This window comes from Colias philodice, chromosome 1 (genome assembly GCF_061535455.1).
Source record: "Colias philodice isolate Cphi_HAF_F1 chromosome 1, ilColPhil1 Martin Lab GWU primary, whole genome shotgun sequence".
NCBI lineage: Eukaryota > Metazoa > Arthropoda > Insecta > Lepidoptera > Pieridae > Colias > Colias philodice.
Window position 1 is genome coordinate 1,448,112 of NC_143086.1, and position 13,281 is coordinate 1,461,392.

Genomic DNA, 13,281 nt, shown 5'->3' on the forward strand with positions numbered 1-13,281 from the left:
ACTGGATGGACTTACCGGAGTTTGATATGTATCGACTCAATTAATGGTATGAAATAAAACACTTGTTTTTGAATATTTTTTTAATCAAAACTATAAATCAACGAGTATAAAGCTGATAAAATGGTTGTCAAAATGGTTTACGATTATTAAGCGATGTGGCGGTAATAAAAATACCATACTGTCGAAAAAGTCAATCTTGAAAATACTTTATTTCGTACTCACTAGATAAAATTATTGCATTTTTGAACATTCAAAGTCTCACCTATTAAACCTCAAAATTTCCGCGACGATGGTAGATTTATAAAAATGCTTTACGATTCAAAAGTGCTCGTATAATTATTATTCTACTCGATAGATAGTTTGATTTGGAGAAATAAAGCTCCCGTCGCTCAATAAACGCATACCGGCGCGAGGAGACGAAAACACTAATGAGGTCATTCGAATAAGAGTCTAGGCTTTTTGAGCAATGGTTTCACGATACTAATTATAACCTAGTTATTTCTGAACTAACGTTGGAGTCTTTCTTCTTGTACGAATGGGCGGGGTAAACGAATCGTTGGGTGTAGTAGCTGGAGTGCGTCTCGGCCGGGCTCTTCGATGGGCCTCGCCGGTAGTAATCCACGCCGTCGCCGCAGTCACACGCGAGGCGACTTTCGGAGCCACTACTCTCCAATTGATATTTGGGGACGACGATTAGACTTTCAGTGGACTTCGTGGGCTGACAATGGCTGTGAGTTCTCACGTAGCCGGTATAGTGGTGCGGTGTTCCGCTCTGGCGGTGGGAATGTTTGTCTTGATGGTGCTGATAGTCGTGGTGGCTTTGAGTACTGCGGCCGCTGTGGCTCCGCCCGTGGCTCTTGGATCTATTTGAGTGCTTCGTTGTCGTGTCCAAGTAACCATAGCCGAAACCATAGCCTCCGATGGCTTTTGTCGCTAAATTATCCCAAGACTTCGGCTTCACGTGTTGGTGTGCGCTTTGGTATTGAATTTTTGGAGACGACTTAGCTTCCGAACGGTCGTTCTCCCAAAACAAGGTGTCGCTACTCAGCGATGTGCTGTAACTCGAAACTGAGTTATCACATGCTGCCGTTGCATTGCTCGTAGCGTATGATTGCAAACTGCATTGACTGGTTTGCGTTGACTCAGTCGTCAGATATCGGTATCGACCTGAACAATGACCAGGATTGCAAACTTTCTTCGAGTGTGTATGTGCACAGTTTTCAGTTTTTTGCGTTGATTTATCAACCTGTTGGTATTTCTCTTTTCGTTTATGTTCTTTAGAACATTCCTTCTTTCTTCTCACTTTTTTTCTAGAGTTGGGAACGCAATGTGGATCGCAACACGGACTGGCGAGGTCGTAGGCTTCCAAGCTATTTGCATCCTGATTATTATACGCCGGAACACATGGAGCACAGCTATGGTTGTGGCTACTTCTATGCGGCTTGCTATGTTTCCCATTAGAAACTTTATAGGCTTCGGATGCCCGATGACATTCTCCCGTCGCTTTCACGACGTAATGATGGCAGTCGCGTCTATTTCTCGGCGATCCAACAGTTATAACAAAGCTTCCTGTATGTATATTTGGTTGTATAATACAGGTGCCGTAGCGCGGATCGAGATACTGATACATGAACACGTTAGGTTGAGGGGGTTTCGCGGCAGTGACATTCTCACTAGACAGTGTCGGGCGACAGTACGAATTACTCATATTGTCAGCGACAGTCTCTTCTGAATCAGAAATAATATCTGACGGCGAGGCTTTCTTCTTTTGTGAAGGCAAGCTGTGCGTTTTCCAATTGGAATCGAAGACTTGGCGTTCGCGGATGGAGAGTTGTTCCAATTCGCGCATTTTGTTTTGTATCGCTCGTTGTATGTTGATGTATTTGAGGTGAAGTTCGACTTTGCGAACGCAGTCTTCGAAGATGACGACGATGCGCATTCTGGAATCGCAGGCGTTGATGGCGCTGACGATGGTAGCGTGGTCGGCGCGCTCTACATCCGTGCCGTTGATGGACAAGATGACGTCACCCTCACGCATGCCGGCGACGCACGCGGGCCCGTCCGCCTCCACGTGGTCCACATACGTGATTACTTCTATCTCTTGTTCCTGAGCAAAGACAAAGAACTCTGTATTAAGTATTACTATATAGATACCTATATCACCAAATTCTTCTTTCAAAATTTATTTTTGTAACTAATAAGTTTTATTTAGTTCAGTAAAATTGTTTTATAGTAGTTGAAAGTAATCTTTAGTGGCATGATGGACGGAATCTGTAATTATTTACCTTTACTGTGTAATAAAAATTTGCAATGTAGAAAGTAAAACATCATGTAAAATTATTGATCACGATTAAATTAATTAATTAATTACCTTTTTATAATGTATGCCATAACTCTGCAGGGTGAAACCATAGCTCCCATTCTTCTTCTCTACGATGATTGTGCGTCTCCGGCAGTCTTCTTCGGATTTCCCAGTGCGTTCCGACTTTATTGATTCGCGGATCTAAAACATATTATACTGTTCAATAATCCGGTCATTACACAATAAAAGGTTGGTTTAATCACTCAGACAGCCTATTAAAATGTTTTTGTTTATCATCTTCTTTTATAAGGTAAACATTTTTAATACAACAAGCTATAAATTATTACGTAGTACAAACATTCTTGTAGTAAAACACCTCAATTAACTTTTAAATATGTTTTAATATTCTTATTATTTAAAAGACTCGGAGCTTATTACCTATAAAATGGATGAAAAGAACTCAGTTTGTTAACCTACTGAATGCAGCGTATTTCAGTCACATTTAATTGATAAATTTCTGGTCATTTTGTCCCATTACTCGCATATTTCGGATCACCGCAACTTATTAAACTATTAAGTACATTTGCAGGAGAGGCCATGATGCCAAATTTGGATCAAATGGATCAAGAATGGACCTATTAGAATTGGTAAATTGTAATCTCGGAAATTATATATTGGTTAATGAATTGCGGAATTATATATTATAGATTGTAGCAAAAAAATCCTTTCAGAGATGTGGAAAAGAAAAATATCTAAAGAAAGTACCATGGAAATAATTACCCATCCATGCTAGGATGTCACTGAAAAAAATATGATGATTATGATGAAAATGATATTGTATATAGTGATGATTTATTATGTAATGTGGCATTAAATAATTAATAGTTTAAAAAAACTAAAAAACACGCTTTTTATAGAAAACCGAACTAAAAAATAGAAAATTTTTATCAAATTAGTGTATTGTCATCGGTCCTCAATAAATCTACAAAGTTTGAACGAAATCTGGCCGTTTAAAGTGGGTCAAAATCGCGCCCAAAGAAGTCGGTTACAAACATACAAACATACAGGTGAAGCTAATATAAAGCGTGTAAAAAAGGAAGTGTCTAGTCGTCCGCTAAACGGATGAATAAAATAAATTAGTCGTCCGATTACCGGATGAATAAAATAATTTAATCGTCCGATTACCGGATGAATAAAATAATTTAATCGTCCGATTATTCGGATTAATAGATAACCTTTTAACACTAAAGCTAGTTGGGTTGGACTAAAGCAAAGGGGGCGCAGGACTTAGAAAATTTTTGATGGAGTTGGTGTCATTATAGCACCTATTTATTATTATTTTATCGTAAAGATTACGCTAATATACGCATGTTTTATAGGAACAACTTTTCTCTAAAATCAAAAATGGCCGAGATATTCGCCCTTAATTCGTTAGGTTAGGTTTAGGTTAGGTTCGCCTTTAGGTTAGGTTAGGTTAGGTTTCTTAAAAAAAAACTACACAGAAATAGGAGCCCCGCGAAGCGGGGCTCCGTCGACGCGCAAAAAAAAATCAAGTTTAGGTTAGGTTAGGTTAGGTTTCTTAAAAAAAAACTACACAGAAATAGGAGCCCCGCGAAGCGGGGCTCCGTCGACGCGCAAAAAAAATCAAGTTTAGCCGTTAGGTTAGCCGTTAGGTTAGGTTAGGTTAGGTTTCTTAAAAAAAAAACTACAGAGAAATAGGAGACCCGCGAAGCGGGGCTCCGTCGACGCGCAAAAAATAATCAAGTTTAGGTTAGGTTAGGTTAGGTTAGGTTTCTTAAAAAAAAACTAAACAGAAATAGGAGCCCCGCGAAGCGGGGCTCCGTCGACGCGCAAAAAAAATCAAGTTTAGGTTAGGTTAGGTTGGTTAGGTTTCTTAAAAAAAAAACTACACAGAAATAGGAGCCCCGCCAAGCGGGGCTCCGTCGACGCGCAAAAAAAAAACAAGTTTAGGTTAGGTTAGCCGTTAGGTTAGGTTAGGTTAGGTTTCTTAAAAAAAGAACTACACAGAAATAGGAGCCCCGCGAAGCGAGGCTCCGTCGACGCGCAAAAAAAAATCAAGTTTAGTTTAGGTTAGCCGTTAGGTTAGGTTAGGTTAGGTTTCTTAAAAAAAAAACTACACAGAAATAGGAGCCCCGCTAAGCGGGGCTCCGTCGACGCGCAAAAAAAATCAAATACCAACGTGTGCCCTCCTCCCCCCTCCTCCCCCCACAAAAAACCTATAATACGTGCGGCAGTTCTCTAAAGAAACCCCGATAACCTAACTATATAGATAAATAGATGTTATCGGACGATTAAATTATTTTATTCATCCGGTAATCGGACGACTAATTTATTTTATTCATCCGTTTAGCGGACGACTAGCTTTGTCCTTAAAAAAAAGGTATATTATGAAAAAAAAAATACGCAAGCGCGTTGTAAAAAAAGTGAAGTGCGCAAGATGGTTTGGTTAATTATAATAAAGTCAGAAGTCCTAATTTCGCTAATCGATCAATAAGTTAATAAGTTCTGCTCGTTTAATTTGAGCTTTTCCAGAAGCACACCTTAGCACACCCACTTATATTGAATGCTCAAAATATGAAAATCACCTTGGTTGGGTTATTTTAAATAACTGGTTATAGTAAGGAATATTCTTATTTCTTTTTCTCTTTTGATTTCTTCTTTTTTTCTGTTAGTTTGTTATAAATATAGACATGGGCGTAGCCACGGTGGGGCAGGGTGGGGCGCTTGCCCCACCCTGGCTCTGACCTGGAAGGTACCTAACCAAATCTAAAAAACTAAATTATCTAGGTACCGACTACAAAACTTAATATCCGTTAAAAAATTCTCACTCGAAAGTTGTCAGTCGACACAAAAAGCTTGCGCTTCTATATTGCATGATTTAAACCACCTTTAGGTGACAGAAAAAGTAGTGTAGTACTGTTTACCGTACCCATTAAATAAAGCTGTTTTTATTTAACCAAATTCGCACTAAATTTCCCATCCAATTTCTCTTTTGTTTTAGGTTAAGGGTCACTTACTAACCATAAAAGCACAAAAAGCTGACAGATTCAGGTGGAGCTTCGCTCGCAATCTTAAATTAAAAATTTTTGGCCGATATCTCGGAAACTATTTGGATTTTTTCAGATAGTAAAATTTTACATCTTTTATACGCTGTAAACTTTTTTGTAAAACTTTCCGTTTACGATTTATGGCCTATTTAATGAGCCGGTTAATCGTTTTTGGCAAGTAACTCTTTAAATATTGGATTAATCAATGAAATAGTTATAATATGTAGTAATTAATAATATCAAATCTATTTTATTTTTCTTTTCTTTTCCGTTTTTGAAGTCGGTTTTTTTAACGTAGTTATTTTTATTTAATACTTTTTAGTGTATTTTTCAACACGAATCAAACGAGCCTAAACTCGATAAAGTTCAGTCAATTAATTACTGAGTTCCTATGGCCACCTTCCGATTCCACCATCAAATCAGCTCTATGTCATGATAATTTTTCATCGCTATCCAATATTTTACATACGTATACAAAATTTCAGTTCAATCGGTAACCGGTAAGTGAATCAAAGCTACTTGCTAGATTTTCAATTAAGTCATCGAGATCAGACAAAAATGCTCATAAAATAATAACTACTGGGCATACCCGAATGAAAATTTTATGGGACCAACTCGAAGACATTCCGCATCAAACACAAAAATAATCACGTAAATCGGTTCAGAAGCCTCGACGTAATCGGTGTACAGACATAAAAAAATATACCGGCCGAATTGATAACCTCCTCCTTTTTTTGAAGTCGGTTAAAAAATGAAATTAAATCGGAAGTGCGAGGTTAAATGCTTTATTTACTGAGTTATGTCTATTTTTCCATTTACATAGACATGTTTAGTACCTACCTATTATGATAAAAAGGAATCATATTATTGTATTAGAAAAATAAACTATATAATATAGGGATGAAATTTGCAACATAAACGGCTGTATCTTTTGTTTGTGTTGAGTTATTCATTATTATTTTAGCTTGATATCGCCACGCGTTCTTGAAAAAAAAAATGTTGTGTGGTTTTATGAAACCACGGTAAAAGTGAAACTGTTCGAACGGTTCCGAACACTGCTTTGTGTAGCGCATGTCGCGTGACGGTCGGCTGCCGAGTAGGTATACCTACTCGGCAGCCGCGATACACGCGACATGCGCTACACAGACCAAAAAGTTTGCGACGATGTAATAAAAGTTTCACTTTAAAAAGGTATTTTTAGACAGACAGACAGGCGGATAACAAAGTCTGCCTGTCTGTTTGTCTGTCAACACTCTGTTTCTCAGGAAGGCATGGAGGTATCAAGCTGAAATTTATATCGAATACTCAAGTCTACTCAGACGGACAAAAAAGTCTGCCTATCTGTTTGTCTGTCAACACCCTGTTTCTCAGGAAGGCATAGAGGTAGGTATCGAACTGAAATTTATATCGAATACTCAATCCTACGGTCTCTTAAAGCTGTGAAATAATCAAAATCGAAAGATACAGCCGTTTTATGTTGCAAATTATCGCTAATTTCGACATTCGCGAGGGAATCAAAACCTACGTTGTACTTCCCGTGAACACAAAGTCTTGAAATTTGGTTTAAAGCAATTTCTTATAGCACAGATAAAGGAAAAATTGCTAAAACATACATTTTAGAGTAACAACATAATAAAAAGTAAGTTTGTTCGCAGCCCTCGGTGCGCGACTCCGACTCGCACTTGGCCGGTTTTTTTTGCCCCACCCTGTGCCCATGGCTAGCTACGCCCATGAATATAGACTATTTTCTAATTGTCCAGCCGCACTAACTTTACGAACTACATTTTCTCATACCCATCTACTAAATCTACATAAAAACTTTCAGATAAAGCGATAGATATATATAGCAAATACAACGAAACTAGATTTATTTTAAGTTATGTTTGTAAATAACATTCTGATTCATACCCAAAGTATTAGATTATTGGAAAATCTATATTAATATAAAAAAATAATCGCAAAATGTATTAGTAAGCGCATAACTCGAGAGCGGTTGTACCGATTTCGTAAATTCTTTTTTTATAATATTCCTTGAAGTACGAGAATGGTTCTCATGGAGAGAAAACGTAAACATGTACCACGGGCGAAGCCGGGGCCGACTTCTAGTATATGATAAGAATCAGTTCAGTTAACAAATCGCTTGAATCCGACGCATAAAGCACATATTTTTATTTTTACTATTATTGAATTGTAAACTAATGATAACCTAGAAAAAATACATTTTGATGAACCTCATGTTATATTAAAGTACGTAAAAGTTTTGAAACAGTGGCCGTGAACGTTCGCTACGCGGATGCTTAGAGAGATTAATTCTTTATATTATATTCATTTTGAATCTCAGCGCCGTAAAACATCTATTCCCTTGCGACTTTCCATAACCTATATTCTATTTTAATCCCAGTAAGTTGTTCTTTTTTTAATGTCATGTACCTATATGAAATATTAAAAATAAAAAAAACATGCCACACGACGATTAACTGGTAACTACATAAGAATATAGTAGTCTACTATTTTCAGACCACAAAAACCATGTTCCTAGTTGAAAGCCCTGCCAATGATATCTCGCTTGTAGAATTCTACTGAAACTCTGGGATTAATTTTCAAGCCAGATATCGTATTTCTCCCGCGCTAAATGTCCTGAGTGATGAAATATTCATACAAACAAGTATTAACCTCGCCTATAGTTCTAGGTCATATTCACTGAGGTCACTGTCAATAGACTGGTGCATCGTTTTCAAATTACATTTACACGTAAATGTATCGGGATTTAATTAATTTTCAGTTTATTTAATAGGTTATTTTTTACTTCAATTAATCAACCGTCTTGAAATATATTATAATATTGTTAAACATTTCTTTCAGAAATTTAACGTAGGTAGTTGAGTACCTACGTTTACGTTAAAGAACGTAACGATTCCTAAATGGAAACTCGCGTGTATTTTATAAAATATTTCTCATAAATAAATGTGTAGAACATTAATAAATTAATATCAGTGTATTTCACAATTTTTCAGTGCTAGCTTCTTACATAATTAATTCAGCAGAAGTTCGCAACACACGCTCACTTCGGATAATCTTGACTAGACGAAGCCTAAGTAAAAAGTTCAATGATCCCAAAAAAATCAATCGGCTGTACTCACGGAATTGTCGAGCGAATCTTCCTTCGACTCGCTGCTCAAATGTTTTTTACCGTTGCTCAAACTGCTCGGGCATCGCTCGTTCAGCTTGGGCGAGCTCATTCCGCCATCGGCCGCGGCTCATCTGACACTGAACGTTCACCTGGTTATCCTCCCGAATTGTATAACCCTATAGTACACCTAAACACATTTGCATACGCGCCTCTTCAAAAAACAGGATTGCTTGACCAATCATTAGAAGCTACGCATGCGTCTGTATTGGACGGTTGGAGGCACTGAAAAGGATACCATGTCTGAAGTTCAGAAGACGTGGCCGCGGCGGTATTGTGTTCTTTGTTTTGGTATTAGACAAAGGCGAATCACGTATTTTTGGGGCTTTATAGTTGGCGCATGCGCGGTATATGCGGCTTCAGTGCGCAGAGTAAGGGCGGCGAGCCGAACCTGTGTGAGGTGTGACTCGCAATACTTTTGCAAACTTATACGATATTTTATATTTTGAATGACTTTTTAAGTAGTTCATAAGTTTAATGAGGGATAAACTTGTTCATATATTTTTGCAATAACTTCAGCACGTAACTTCGTACGTTTAGTGTACCTATAGTAATTTTGTATGGTAATCCATAAACTTCTGTCTACGTTAACCCTTTATTTATCTGAAAAAAGTTATATTACGATGGATACAGCAACATAAAGCAACGGGCGTATTCTAATAAACTATAAGAAAGAATAACTTATTTTCAAAATAAATGTTGTATTTCCAAATATTTATTAGTTAATATAATAACATAGATAATTAATTACTTATTGTTAAAAAAATGTTATTGTTAAAAAGTTAAAATGGTTATTAGAAAATAAGTGAAGGTAAATAAAACATTAACATTAGCTTTAAAATTTTTAATTCAATATTTTTTTAAGAAATTATTCCACTTTGGCTATGGCCAACTAAACTCTATTACTTTTTTTTTCTACATTTTGTCTATGGTTTGTGAACAACAGTGTTAGCTTTGGTATAGCTAACAACAGATACATTCGGTATAGGTACAGGTATCCTCGACAAATTGTTGTTCAGGGACATAAGTGGGAGCGAGATAGACTGCACGCCGACTTCCGCGGGTATGACGAGAGATGCCTTAGTTATGTTAGCTGGTATTTTTACAAGGCTTCTTTTGAATCGGATTGTCGAATGATCTGAAAAAGAATTGCATTTTATTCAGGCTTATTTTGTACGGCTGGCGGTGAAATATTTTCGCTATTGATAGAGGAAAAATGGTCAAATATTTTGTACGTAACTTTAAAAAATAGAAAAATATTTGTTATTATTTATTGATAGACTGATAGATAGCTAACGTACCTATCTAAAGGAAATACAATTATTAGAAAAAATAACTAAGCAAACTTTAAATGCAAGTAGAAAATTATTATGTGAAAATAAATGATCTACCTATCTATTTATTTGTCTATGAAAATATTCGTGATTGCTCTTGATTTCTTATTTGTCTTAACTTTATTTTTCCAGATATTAGTAAAAATTAATACAGTGTGTTTTTTGGTTGAAAAAAATATTTTTCTTTCTTTTTTTCATAATAATAGTAGTGACAACTTACCAGTTTTAGCCGGCAGCTTTATCCCCAAGTTCTTCAAAGCCTCCCAAGGGACGGTGGTGTTGGTTGGCGCGACACCAACCACATTTTCAGCCGTCACGTTGGTGACCAGCGGTGTTGGTAGATCCTTGAGATTGAGGTTGGAACCGTTGAGGTGGTAGAATGTAACGGACTCTTGACGGCCTCTGTGTATAAACCAAATAAACATAGGGTCGTTCTATTAAGACGACATAATATATATTAAGTTCGACGACATAGGTATTATTGTAACACCTGCCAAACCGCATTTGCCCAATTATTTATCCATTGTTTAAATATGTATGTACCTTTATTTTACAAGCATTAAAATATAGCAATAAACTATTTGACGTCATATCGTGAGTTTTATTAAATAATAATAATCCATCAAGCTTCATTAATTACGCTAAAGTAGGTATATTAATTCAAACAGTGTACCTATTGAACGGTCCACCACAGAAATTTGATCGTAGTTAAATTTTAAATGCGGTAATCGGTAAGATTTCGCGGTAATTTTCAATGCTATATTTAAATTACGTACAAGTTTCGAGAAAGTGAAGAAACCGATTAATTTATTACTTATTTATTTTCACGTATACAAATTTAGGTTTATGACCATGATTTTAAGAGTTAATCTTTGTTATTATGAATTTTTTTTTATTGGTAATAGGGAAGCGCTTGACCACAATCTCACCTATGTGGTCTAAGATGGAACGCGCTTCCCTAGAAGGTATAGGGAATACGCTTAGAATAGAATAGAAGGTATACGCTTGACTTTAATTGACTCAACTTTAATTTTTTAATTGTTAGGTTTTTAAAATTTCATAAACGAAGTATAGAAAGAAACACAATTTTGTTATTGTAAATATTATTAACTATAATATTAATTACTTACGTAGCGTTTTTATCAGTTTCATTTGATGTTCCATTGACAAGTATTCCAACTTGGTACACCGTTGCTCGAACTACATACCTGAAAACCAATAAGATTCAGGAAAGGCTATTTTCACTGCAAGGAAATAAACTGTAGAACTAACCAGTGAAATAGGACCTTTCGATAGAGTAAAGCTTGTACTACACACAGACCATGTTAGGCTGGTTAAGCTCATTTTCAATTTCAAACCAATTTTACTAAACCCCTAAAACTAATTGAAAATTCGTTCGTGTGCTGCATATTCTCAAACTCAAACATTTATTTATTCAATTAGACTTCTTCTAGAAGCACTTTTGAATCGTCATTACATTTTTTAAATTTACCGCCGATTATTTAACAAACACAGCTGCTACATATAACATTATATTACCTAGGCTATATTATAAAACATAACATAATACTTTTGATACGGGCTGATACCTATATAATTAATATTATGAACAAGTAAATTACGTTAGTTTTGTTCTACGTATTTAGGTACCCACTTCCAATGTAAAAATGTGATATTGCCAAATAAGATTCCTAGCAATATTATAAAATCGAAAGTAACTCTGTCTGTCTACAAACCACTGACCCGACTAAGAGTTCTTACAGACGAACGGCAAGTTGTTAACGACATATTTTCATTTATCATTCTTACAACGCGTGCGAAGTCGCGGGTGGAAAGCTAGTAAGAAATATGTTTCAGAGTTACGAAAATTAGCATTAAATAATATTTTGATTGTGTATTATAACTATGATATATTTTTATACTAAAATAAAGATGAATACTCACATGTCTTTCGGTAATGTGTGATTGGCGTTTGGTAGAATATCCTCCCCTTGTACTGAGCAAACAGAGATCAAAGCCAAGAAAATTACCTGTCAAAAAAATGGAGAACGTTTTTTATAATATATGCGAAGCCTATGAATATTGCTCATATTTATTTTATTTAAGACTAGCGGTCCGCCCCGGCTTCGCCCGTGGTACATATTTCGCAATAAAAGGTGTAAATGTTCTTTCTCAGGGTCTAAAGATTATGTGTGCCAAATTTCATCAAAATCGGTCCAGTACTTTATGCGTGAAAATCATACATACCTACATAATTACAAACCTTTCCTCTTTATAATATTAGTATAGATATATCCAATCTTTTAAGATATAATAAGAACATAATATTATTTAAATAGCAACACGTATCGTCTGTTATATTAACAATAAGGTGATGTAAATTTGTTTTATTTTAAAGCGATAATCTCAGGAACTGCTGAACCTATTACAAAAATCTTTTAATGTTGAATATGTACGTGATTCCGGAGTGTTGTAGTGTCTATGTACCACGGGTGAAGCCGGGGCGGATCGCTAGTAACACTTGCACATTATTGACCTTTCAGTTAAAGAAATCTCGCTTGTTATTTACTTATACGATGTGATTCGTCATTATTATTGATAGACGTCCAGATGTGATCAAGGAATCCAGAAATCGATTAAAAATATTGACATCCATTTACGCTACATAAGTACATCACGATTCATTACTTTTATTTATAGACGTAAGAAGGAAATTATAAATATTCCACTAATGATACGAATGATTTAATAAATATACTGAGTACTCACGATCCCGAGCATTTTTCTTGTTAAAAAGCACTTCAATTGGACTTAAAAACACTCGTTTGCAGACATAAGTGCGCTATGAACATCCATTCTGTTTTATTTATAAGAGCTGGTAATTAGTAAGCTGGTGCAATGTCGATGTATGTTAATCTTCATGTTTATATCTATATCTTCGTGTTAGAACCATCTTAATATATATAAATCTCGTGTCACAATGTTTGTCCTAAACCACTTTACCGATTATAATAAAATTCGCACACCATGTGTAGTTCGATCCAACTTGAGAGATAGGATAGTTTAAACAAGTAGGTACCACGGGCGAAGCCGGGGCGGACCACTAGTATTCATATCGAAAATCTGATGGAATTTGGATACATTTTAGTATTAGCTTCTCTCTTGTCGTCTTCGACAATATCTTCAATTTTCTTTCTTGTATCCTTTCAACACTTCCTGGTCGTCCGTCCAAGTAAATATTTAATATTCGACCATGTATATCCAATAATTTAACTAATGTGTTTGTTTATAACTATATAGCAGAGACAAGATGGCTTTTTTAGCCGTGATACAGACCACAGTCCTAGAACGTACGGGAGGTATATCATGTTCAAATTGACGTTTGTTTAC

The 13,281-nt window shown here is 35.9% G+C and overlaps 2 protein-coding genes across 2 annotated transcripts; both read right to left on the reverse strand.

The window, feature by feature from the left end:
- Positions 1-89: 89 nt before the first annotated feature.
- ssp6 (PDZ domain-containing short spindle 6) lies at positions 90-8,867 on the reverse strand. Its single transcript, XM_089695858.1, has 3 exons — positions 8,511-8,867; positions 2,372-2,503; positions 90-2,107 (listed from the first exon to the last, which is right to left on the reverse strand). Exons 1-3 carry the CDS (start codon positions 8,607-8,609, stop codon positions 485-487), a joined length of 1,854 nt encoding a protein of 617 aa, XP_089551984.1. The 5' UTR covers positions 8,610-8,867; the 3' UTR covers positions 90-484.
- A 543-nt stretch (positions 8,868-9,410) lies between these two features.
- Positions 9,411-12,838, reverse strand: LOC149490970 (uncharacterized). Its single transcript, XM_089698751.1, has 5 exons — positions 12,661-12,838; positions 11,836-11,921; positions 11,022-11,099; positions 10,112-10,293; positions 9,411-9,695 (listed from the first exon to the last, which is right to left on the reverse strand). The coding sequence occupies exons 1-5, from the start codon at positions 12,670-12,672 to the stop codon at positions 9,484-9,486; spliced, it is 570 nt and encodes a 189-aa protein (XP_089554877.1). The 5' UTR covers positions 12,673-12,838; the 3' UTR covers positions 9,411-9,483.
- Between the last annotated feature and the right edge of the window lie 443 nt (positions 12,839-13,281).